The following is a 10,873-nucleotide window of genomic DNA, read 5'->3' on the forward strand; positions in this document are numbered from 1 at the left end:
TTTCTTTCTCCACTGTCCCTCTTCTGTGTAGTTTCATCTCATTTTAAATCCTTTCTTACAGAATCACAAAATGGCTGGGGTTGGAATGGACCTTCAGGACCATCTAATTCTAAGCCCCCTGCCACAGTCAGGGACACCTTCCACTATCCCAGGTTGCTCCAAGCCCCATCCAACCTGGCCTAGAACACTTTCAGGGATGGGGCAGTCACAGCTTCTCTGGGCACCCTGTGCCAGGGCCTCACCACCCTCACAGGGAAGAATTTCTCCCTGCTAGCTAATCTAAATCTACCCTCTTTTAGTATGAAACCATTCCCCCTTGTCATTTTACTATCTGCCCAGGTAAAAAATTCCTCACCCTCTTTCTTTTATGCCCCGTTTCTTCATCAAAAGTGGGTACTTACTGTGACTGTTAGAAATGTACCAAGCTGTAGCCATCAACTGTGGCATAATCAGGCTCCCCTGAAACACAGAGCACAAAAAAAACCCCTCAGGTTTCCCATGAGAAGTGCTCATTACATGACTTTAAATGGAACAGAAGCACCACACACTGGCCATCCATGTTAAAGGGATGGAATGCAAGAGTGAATGAGACTCAAGTCAGGGTGAGAGAGCTGGAGGTGTTCACTTGGAGAAGAGAAGGGTCCAGGGAGACCTCAGAGCTCCTTCCAGTGCCTAAAGGGGGTTCAAGAGAGCTGGAAAGGGACTTTGGGCAAGGGCTGAAGAGAGAGTTCCTCTGTGGGGCCAGAAAGCCCACAAAGCAGTAACTCACCTGGTGCGCTGGTCGGGGTGGGCAGGGGTCCCCTCCTGCAAGAAGGAAACACAGAGCTGAGGATCTGCGTGGCTAAGGGACTCCCTTTGCCCTGGTTCTGCACCCCCAGCTGCCCTCGCAGGGCTGGTGGGAGGGAAAGAGGTTTGGCCAGCCTGGGCTTTATGGAGACCTGACAAAGCAAGTCATGGTGGGCTCATCACCCACACCCCGGTTGGCAAACATGGGAACTGAACCTGATACAGAGGGGGAGAGGAAAAAATAACCAGAAAGCACTCACTCTGGGAAAAATTCATGAGTGAGCCTCAGGGTGCATCTTTGTACATGCCTTTGCCCAGAGTGAGACATCAGGAAGCCGTAATTGAACATGACTCCTCTCCCAGTGTGGCAGCCAAAGTGGCAACTCATCCTTAGCACGAGCCTCGGCCCCAGTCATCATCTTGCCCCCAGCAAAAAAACCCTTCACCGTGTCCTCCCTGCCCAGCTTCTGTCCCACAAGACTGAATCTGGCTCTGCAGTTCCTCCCTCCACCCACAAATGCTTTTAACTCCCCTCAGACAGACAGATCACACCAAGAGCTATGCAAGCAAATATTTTTCTCTAATACCCTCAAGGCAAGCTTCCAATAGACTGAAAGGAACAAAATATGCCTGTTTTGGGGGAGCGAGCATCATTTGCAGTAACAATTGCAGTTGTACATGTTACACTCCTTACCTTGATATAGGTACAGGAGCTGGACTTCTCACAGGAGTCACATTTCTCTGGGCATTATAGTAGTTTTCATAAACAACAGGAGCTAGGAAAAGTTGACAGCAGTAAAGTACAGGCCTCTTATAGACATAAAATACTTTTTATACCAACATTCAGCTGCTAAGTCTTTCCCCTCTCTGAGAAAACACCTGATCAGGAAACTAAAAAAACAGGACTATTATCTCCAGGGGCTGTCAAAAGTGACAGAGACTAGTGCTGCATGGCAATGAATGAAATGCAAAATGAGTGTTTTCTGCACACAAAAAGATGCTGACCAGAGCAGCCAGCTCCATGAGGAGTACAGAGCAGTAGCACTACTTTGTCAGATTCTACTAAGCTCTTACCTGGAGCCAAACTTCCAGTTTTGCGTAAATTTACAAAAAAATCAACATCCTTCTCAATGCTGCACATTTCTAAACTCTTGCGGATTTCCTCATATTTCTGCAAAAGGGAAATAAAATGCATTTGTATACATCAGGTCAAAAAATAAGGTTTTTTCCCAATTGCTTCCCACACACAGTGAAAGGCCAGTACTCACGCAGCACACAAGCTTCAGTGTCACAGGAATCACAGAATCCCAAAACGGTTTGGGTTGGAAAGGAACCTTAAAGCCCATCCCATCCCACCCCCTGCCATGGGCAGGGACACCATCCACTGTCCCAGGTTGCTCCAAGCCACGTCCAATTTGGCCTTGGACATTTCTAGGGATGGGGCAACCACAGCTTCTCTGGGCACTGAGTGCCACAGCCTCACCAACCTCAAAAAATGTGGGAATCCCAGAGGAAACCCCATTTGCAACAGTTTTGGCCAATCCTTCTGCTTGCCCGCTCATGCTGGTATCTGCGGTCAGTCAAGGGCCGCAGCCCAACTTGGACAGAACACAGCTTAAGTGCCCAGGAAAACAAATTTGACTTTGCCTCCCATGCAGAAAAATTAAGATTTTCAGTTGAGGTACCTCATCATTCTGGACACAGCCCAGGGAGAGCTGGTTGACGTGGAGCCAGAGGGCATTACGGAAATAGTTGATCCGCTCACACTCCTGAGTCTCAAAGAACTGAAACGACACAGACAAAACTGTCCAAAACATCCTTAAAACGAGGGCAAATCTCTTTTGTCCTGATTGCTTCTCACCCCCACGTGTCACAACAAAGATAACTGCCCAGAGCAGTTGGTGTCAGTCTTCTGCAGGAAACAAGGAAGCCATGAGTTCTCTGGCTCATCCCGAGGAGCAATGATCCCTCTATGCAACCAGGTAATTCAAAGGTGAGTGCTAAGCTTAGAAAATCTGCAGGACTGATGTGGAGGGGACCACCCAGCACACTGCTACCTCAGGGGAGAGCAACTCAGCTTCCTAAAGGCAGTACAGGTTCCCAAGGTACCCTGTGCTCCTGTGGTCCCAGCCCACTTCCCTTACACAGGTACCCTTGTGTCACAGAATCATTTAGGTTGGGAAAGCCCTCTAAGATCATCGAATCCCACTGTTACCCCTGCACTGCCAAGGCCACCACTAACACATTTCCCCACGTGCCACATGTGCTTTTTTTTTTTTAACATTTCCATGTTCCAGTTATGGAGCAATATAAAAAGCACTGGGGATGTATGAAAACACAGAATCACAGAATCACAGCATCACCAGGTTGGAAGAGACCTTCAAGACCACTGAGTCCAACCCATGCCCTAACACCAGCTCAACTAAACCATGGCACTGAGGGCCACCTCCAATCTTTTCTTAAACACATCCAGGGACGGTGACTCCACCACCTCCCAGGCAGACGATTCCAGAACTTTATCACTCTTTCAGTAAAAAACTTTTTCCTAACATCCAACCTAAATTTCCCCTGGTGCAGCTTAAGGCTGTGTCCTCTTGTTCTGTCAGTTGCTGCTTGGAAAAAGAGACCAAGCCCCACCTGACTACAACCACCTTTCAGGGAGTTGTAGAAAGTGATAAGGTCACCTCTGAGTCTCCCTTTCTCTGGGCTAAAGAACCCCAGCTCCCTCAGTCGTTCCTCACAGGGTTTGTGTTCCAAGCCCCTCACCAGCCCTGTTGCCCTCCTTTGGACATGTTTGAGCATCTCCACGTCCTTCCTGAACTGAGGGGCCAAGAACTGGACACAGGACTCGAGGTGTGGCCTCACCAGTGCCGAGCACAGGGGAAGAATGACCTCCCTGGTCCCGCTGGCCACACTATTTCTGATACAGGCCAGGTGCCATTGGCCTTCTTGGCCACCAGGGCACACTGCTGGCTCAGGTTCAAACAGAGGTGTATTGATTGACTGGTTGGTCTTCTTGCTCTTTCCGGCCCAACCCTTTTCCAAGCAGGTTTAAACCCTTCTGAAATCTGCTGTCTGGTACACCTCAGTTTCACATGCTTTTATATATTTCCATGAACATACACACTTGCTACCGCTTATGACCTTTTCAACACATGGAGAGGAAAATCTCCATGTGATCCATCTGCAAAAGTGAAACTGCTGTTTTCCACTCCCCACCACAGAATCGTTAGGGTTGGAAAAACTGTCTAAGAGCATCGAGTCCCACCACTAAGCCAGCACTGCCAACCCACCACTAAACTGTGTCTCCATCCTAGAGGCTGCCACAGAAGACACCAAAAGTACACCAGCACAGGGACACCCACACACCAGACACAACAGACAGCAAATTCCAGTTCAAAAGGGAAAAGTAGAATCGCAGCCTGATGAGAGGTAACTTGGAAAGGGATCAGCACAGCTGGGAATGGGAAAGCTGGTTGCAAGCCTGAAGCAGATCTGGGATAAAATCTCAGTCTTCGCAATCCCTCCATCCCCAAGTCACAGATCACAGGCCAGCAGCAGAGCAGCTGCTCAGCCCTCTCGCTACCAGTCTGGAATTCCCCAGCATGTGCTAGAAATCCCTGCTGGACCACTTCTCTGTGAGGCAGTCTGCTTCAGGCTGATACACCCACTCAGAGGGTTTCCCACACTACTGCACAGTCTGTGAGACACAAGCTGAACAACTCCTGGCACAGCTTGCATGTGGAGATGGCTTCACCTGCATCCCCCACCACCACCAGCCTCTGCTGAGAAGTCATCTAAAGTCTTCCAGAGCTTCAGACAGACTCTTCCAATTGTTGTTGAGGCTCTAGGATGTACTGGCCTGGAGACACTGAGTATCCAGAGGTGACCACAGCTGTTCAAGATGACAGCCACACCAAACATGCACGCAGGTAATGGGCAAAAATGTCACTACCTTGACTCTGCCAATTTTAAAAGGTGGTGGAAAATAAAAATAATAAAAAAATAGTGGAAACCTTAAAGCAGTGGGGCCTTGAATCCAGAAGCCAAGCTTGAGACAGACACCCAGGGTTAGCTGCAATACATCCTGCTGCTTCACTGCCAGGGGAATACTCAGAAGACAAATCTGCACTGTCCCTGAGGTCTGCAGTCAGTATTGCAAACCCAGAGGACCACGCTTGTGGAGGTGTTTAGGGGCATTTACCTCACAAGCTTTGATGTGCTCGTTCTGCCACTCTTCCCGGATCTTCTCCAGTGTGGTCACACTCTGCTGGTAACTCCTGTCTGTGAGACAAATCACATTTCAGCTGAAGGTGTCTCTGCCCAGGGCAGTGGGGTTGGAACAATATGACCTTTAAGGTCCCTTCCAACCCAAGTCATTTTATGATTCTGTAATTCCATGATTAACATTCAATAAAAAAATCTCTTCACCAGAAGGTAAAAGGCTGGGAGATGAGAGGTAAAGCAGAAGGACATGGCTTTGGTGGCTTCTCCAGGGAGATTGCCCACTGCCAGTACCTTGGGCAGGTGTTTTTGAGGAGCCGTGTCCGACCGAAGGCCTGGAGCTCCCCCACAAGCCACTCCACAGCTTCACAACCCACTGCCCCTGGAAACACTTCCCTTGCCCTCCCAGCATGGCATTTCCACACTCACCAGTGTCCTCCAGCGCTGATTTCGTCTGAGCCAGCTTCAAGAACAGCTGCCAATAACGGGAGAGAGAAGGAAGGTGAAGCAGAGCCTGGGTGCATCACCAATGGCATTGCAGCCCCACTGGGGAACATCACCAGCCACCTCACCTCACCCCAAAACCCAGAGCTAGGAGAAGAGCTGTGGGGCAGGAGAGCTGCAAGGAAAGACATCCCTTTCCCCCTACCCCCCGGCCACCCACTTCCTGTACCTTCTCCTGCTGCTTCTGTGTGACCAGGTTGGCGTTGCGGTGCACAGCCTGCTCTGCCTCATCCTTGTCCCGGCACCGCTGCTCGTACAGACGCTTGGCCTAGGATAGACACCGGGAACAGCGAGATGCAGACACACCTCAGGGGGAGGCCTTGGGGAAAAGCTCAGCCTGAGAGGGAACAGGCTGCCTGCAGAGCAGGGAGTGGCACAAAAGGTGCCCTGCAGCTTGGGAAAAGCCTTGCAAGGCAGGCTGCTCTTGGATTGCAGTGAAAAGCTAGTGGCAATCAAGTCCATGAACATGTCCAGAGAAGGGCTGGGTAACAGGCAGGAGCACAAGTTTGATGAGAAGCAGCTGAGGGAGCTGGTGGGGCTCGGCCTGGAGAAAAGGAGGCTCAGGGGGGACCTTCTGTCTTTCCACAACTCCCTGACAGGAGGGGGCAGCTAGGGGGGTGTCAGGCTCTGCTCCCAGGGTGCAAGGGACAGGGTAAGAGGAAATGGCCTCCAGTTTCATCAGAGGAGGTTTAGAGTAGATATTCAGAAAAACTTCTTCAAAGAAAGGGTTTTCATGCCCTGGAACAGGCTGCCCAGGGCAGTGGTGTAGTCACCATTCATGGAAGTGTTCAAAACAGGTGTGGGATGCGGCACCTGGGGAGATGAGTTAGTGGTGGGCTTTGCAGTGCTGGGCAAACGGTTGGACTCAAGCATCTTAGAGGCCTTTTCCAACCCAGATAATTCTCTGATTCCAAATCATCTGTATCCAACCCTGCAATGCTATCACTGGCCTTGTCCTTGGCATGTTCCTGAGCACAGCCTGCACACCACTCGCACAGACACAGCATTGAGTCACAGCAGAAGAGGAAACCCTTCTCATTTAAGCCTGTCCCAGCACTCTGTGTGTGTGTGTGTGTGTGTTTGTGTGAGCAGCATTAACCCACATGGCAAGAAACAGCCCCAGATTCGCTTTACCTCCATGGTCTTCTTGTACTGCAGATTCCTGTTTTTGTGAATCGCCTCCATTATCAGCTCAATCTGTGAAGACAACAGACCTGGGGTCAGCACATCACTGACCATCAAAGCTCCAGGACACACCGTGTGGTTTAGAAGAGGAACAGCCACAGTCCACACTGAGATGTGTTTAAGGACCTCCATTAACACAAAGCATCTTCACAAAACTCATCTTTTATGCTTCTGCCTAAGCCTTGAATTGTGTATGCAAAGGAGCTCTACAAACTAAATCCTAGCAATATATAGTACTGTATCACCTCCATAGACTCTGGCAAAACTGGGAAGCCCACTCCCCTCTGCTAGGTGCAAGCCAGTCCCCGGCTCTAGCAGTTTTCCCTGGTTTTCCAGACAAAGGAATCTCAAGCCAGAGGAAGTTAAAAGGCTTGGCTGTTTTAGTAGCCCCCATGGAGATCATACAGCACTATAAACAAATGCTTTAAAAACATTCCAGTGCTGCGGCTGACCCCAAAAAGCACACGAAGAAGACGTGGAAGTGAGAAGAAGGAAGTTGGAGGTTACTACACAGTCGAACACAGTTACTACACAGAGGAAGGAACTCAGCACTTCCCAGCAGCGGGGGTGTGGTGGGGGCTGGGGCAAGGCATGAGACAACACCGGGATCAGCCCCTTGCTGGGTCAGGATCAGCACCCTGCAGGAAGGCACATCTTCCCACAGTGCCTGACCTTTTTCCGATGCAGCTTTTGCTTTTCCCTGAAGTCCTCCATCTTCTTTGCTTCCTCCCGAAGAGTTTGTGCCAGCTGGATGTGACCTTGTCCCACATTGTCTATCTCTGCAAAAAGAAAATAAATTCAGTATCTATATGTATATTCCTAAAGAGACTGTTTCTCATGTCAGCTTACAACACATCACACATCAGTCTCAGAAACATGAAAAAGCAGCAACTTGTTTGAAGCAGCCTCCAAGCAGTGCTTGCCAATGTAAGGATCAATCCTGCTGGGACCTGCCCCTCAGTTTGAGAAAATTCTCCCCCTTATGCAGATAAATCTAGGCATGTTTCAACACATTGCACTGCCCCAGGACAGCAGGCACCAACTTGGAGCACAGAAAAATGAAGGCTAAAACAATCTCAAGCTGCTCTTGCTGAAAGTGAGAGGCCACACCGTGAAACACCACCCCAGCAAGCTCACCATGAGAGTGGAGCCAAATTGCAGCTCATGATTCAACCCCCAAAGCTGCTCCAAACACACAGCTGTCAACAGTCAGCAGTGGTGAGGGCTGAGCCTTGTTAGGGAGGTCCACAGGGGCAGCAAAGAAACCTGTATCGGGCAGGGGGTGGACTGGGCACAGGATAGCAGATGCTCACCCTCGAGGCGCTGTCTGATGGTACCCTGGCAGGATGTGACACATGACAATGCATGGCAGCCAAAGCACCATCTTTTTACATGCTCCAGTTAGAATCACACAATCATTTAGGTTGGAAAAGCCCTCTTAAGATCCTCAAGTTCAACCATTCCCCCAGCACTGCCAAGGCCACCACTAACCCATGTCCCCAAGTGACACATCCACACAGCTTTTAAACCCCTCCAGGACTGGGGACTCCAACACTGCCCTGGGCAGCTGGGACAGGGCTGGACAACCCTTTTTATGAAAAAATTTCCCTAATATCCAACCTGAGCCTCCCCTGGCCCAGCCTGAGGCCATTCCCTCTCCTCCTGTCCCTGTTCCCTGCGAGCAGAGCCCGACCCCCCCGGCTGCCCCCTCCTGTCAGGGGCTTGTGCAGAGCCACAAGGTCCCCCCTGAGCCTCCTTTGCTCCAGCCTGAGCCCCTTTCCAGCTCCCTCAGCCGCTCCTGGGGCTCCAGCCCCTTCCCAGCTCCGTTCCCTGCCCTGGACACGCTCCAGCCCCTCCATGTCTCTCTTGTCCTGAGGGACCCACAGCTGTCCCCAGGTCTGAGGTGTGAGTTACTGTGTGTTTGTGAAGAGGACAAGCCTAACAAACTCCAGATGAGCTTCCCATGCACAGCTTCCTGTGTGCAACATAAAGATGACCTCTGAGCTGCACCTGGATCTGAAAGCCCAAGAGATCCCCAAAATGATTCCCTGTGTGTCTCCTGTCCCACCTGTGCCCTGGCTCACTTTGTCCCAAACCCCACACACTGAGATGAGCCAGGCCAGCAGTACAGCCTATGCCTGTCCTCAGCACTGCACAGCTTTAGAGATTTCCCTGTTATTTTCTTCCCAAGCAGTTGCCTTCAGGCTTTGGCGCTGCCAAGTGTCCTGGCAAACACAAAGAATTACTTACGTTGCTTGAAAACATCGAGGGATCTCTTCAGTGTGCTGAAAAACATGGGCAGGGCATTAAAAAAGGTGGGAAAGCACAGTCAGGCACAGGCATCAGCAGAGCACCTCTCCCAAAACAGAGCTCACTCAACACTGACCAAAGTACCTCAAAGCACATTTATTTACCCTCTTAGCACCTCCAGCTTTTTCCCCCTCTCAGCAGGTATAACACAGTTCACTTGGTTTGAGATATACTTTATAGTTTTCTGAACACTGGATGCTATTAAAAATTCAAAGTTTCATGACAAATGTTTCAGGCAACCTCCTAAAACCATCATTTGGAACAGATGAACGATTTCAACGTGGTGCATTTGCCAGTGGTTGGAAAAGTAGGGAGCTATTCTCCCTATTAATATTGCACAGTAAAGATGTCAGAAACATTTTATGTGACACCTCAATATAAAACTGTAAGTAAATGACCAGAGAACATCAGTCTGGGCTTGTATAAAGCACAGAAACAAAAGAGGAAGCAGAAGGCGCCAAGGGTCACTTGGGAAATGGAGTGGCCACAGCATTCTGGACTCTGAAGGTCCACCAGGTTTGAGTCAAGGAAGTACCTGTACTTCCCTCTGGCACAAAATCTGTCTAGAGCTAACCCAAGGTCTCATGATCCTCAGCTTTCTGCTGACCCACCAGCCCACACCCCCCCGAGCGTCTACAGTGCTTTGGTTAATCTGTGGCTGGTGGGAACTTGGTGGGGTCCAACTCAAAGAAAAGCAGAACACAGCGGGGCATTGTTCATTCACAAGAACTATTTCAGCTCATCTTCTGAACGCCCCAATCACATTTCAATTCTGTTTTGTCTCCCACAGCTTCCTTCCTTCTCTTCCTCCTTGGTTGCTCCAGAAAGACCCATAAACACAGAAGACTGTGAACTTACTTCAGCTCTGTCTGCCCACAGGGCTTCTTCTTTGACAAGTTAATGAGCTCCTTGCCATACTTTTCTTCTATAATTGCCCTGTTGAGAAAAGAGAGAAATTATAGAGTCACAAATTATCGACTGGTTTGGGTTGGAAGGGACCTCAAAGCTCATCCAATTCCATCCTGTGCCATGGGCAGGGACACCTTCCACTATCCCAGGGTGCTCCCAAGCCCCCTCCAACCTGGCCTTGGATGCTTCCTGGGATGGGGCAGCCACAGCTTCTCTGGGAATCCTGTGCCAGGGCCTGCCCACCATCACAGGGAAGAATTCCCTCCCAATATCCCACCTAACTGCCCTCTGTCAATGTGTGGTAGTAAGTACTCGCTGTACCTGGCACTAATCCTTAGGAAGAGCACCTGAAGAAGAGACCAAATCTTGTGAGGTGACATAAATAACACCCTTGAGAGACCACATTACCTCCCCCTCTTGGAAGAAAGGAAGGAGGAAAAGAGAGCCCATGTGTTGCAGTGTAAGAACAACCAGTTCTCTGCAGCCGCTTTGAAATCACTACAGACAACCAGGGCTGGACTTGCTTGGTCAAGTGTAGTTCTCTTCATGTGGGCAACCCTAGCTGTCTGCAGCCAGTGGAAAGGAACAAGTACTGCTAGAGGCTGCCATTAGAATGTCTACTGGATAAAACAAGTAACTTTCTAAAATGCCTTAACTTCTAACACAGAGGCAGACCCCTGGGTGGTTGATTTCTGGAGTTTGGTAGTGAAATTCACCTACCTTAACTCTAAAAACTCCAGAAGCTAATAGGGAATTTGAAAAAAAATACATATTGCAGATCTATATATTTTTTTTTCCTACCTAACAGCATTCCCATGAACTTTGTTTGAGACAAAACATCCAGCAGGCACATTCTCCATAGCTGGGACTGTGTAACAGCCATGCTGGACAACTGGGCCAAGTCCAGGGAGCGGCAAACCCAGGTCCAGCCTCTGATCTCCTCCTGGCTAGACAC

At 49.8% G+C, this 10,873-nt stretch overlaps 1 protein-coding gene across 1 annotated transcript in view; it reads right to left on the reverse strand.

Moving 5' to 3' along the window:
* Positions 1–409: 409 nt before the first annotated feature.
* Positions 410–10,873, reverse strand: part of PSTPIP2 (proline-serine-threonine phosphatase interacting protein 2) — a gene marked incomplete at both ends in the record, with an annotated part of 20,224 nt that continues 9,760 nt past the window's right edge. The window contains 12 exons of the mRNA XM_082302043.1: positions 410–459; positions 770–804; positions 1,481–1,562; positions 1,861–1,957; positions 2,472–2,570; positions 4,991–5,070; positions 5,440–5,485; positions 5,684–5,782; positions 6,649–6,711; positions 7,372–7,478; positions 8,950–8,984; positions 9,868–9,945. Coding sequence (XP_082158169.1) covers positions 410–459; positions 770–804; positions 1,481–1,562; positions 1,861–1,957; positions 2,472–2,570; positions 4,991–5,070; positions 5,440–5,485; positions 5,684–5,782; positions 6,649–6,711; positions 7,372–7,478; positions 8,950–8,984; positions 9,868–9,945 — 871 coding nt within the window. The remainder of the gene's footprint in view (positions 460–769; positions 805–1,480; positions 1,563–1,860; positions 1,958–2,471; positions 2,571–4,990; positions 5,071–5,439; positions 5,486–5,683; positions 5,783–6,648; positions 6,712–7,371; positions 7,479–8,949; positions 8,985–9,867; positions 9,946–10,873) is intronic.

Source organism: Coloeus monedula (genome assembly GCF_965178545.1).
Source record: "Coloeus monedula genome assembly, chromosome: Z".
Taxonomy (NCBI): Eukaryota; Metazoa; Chordata; class Aves; order Passeriformes; family Corvidae; genus Coloeus; species Coloeus monedula.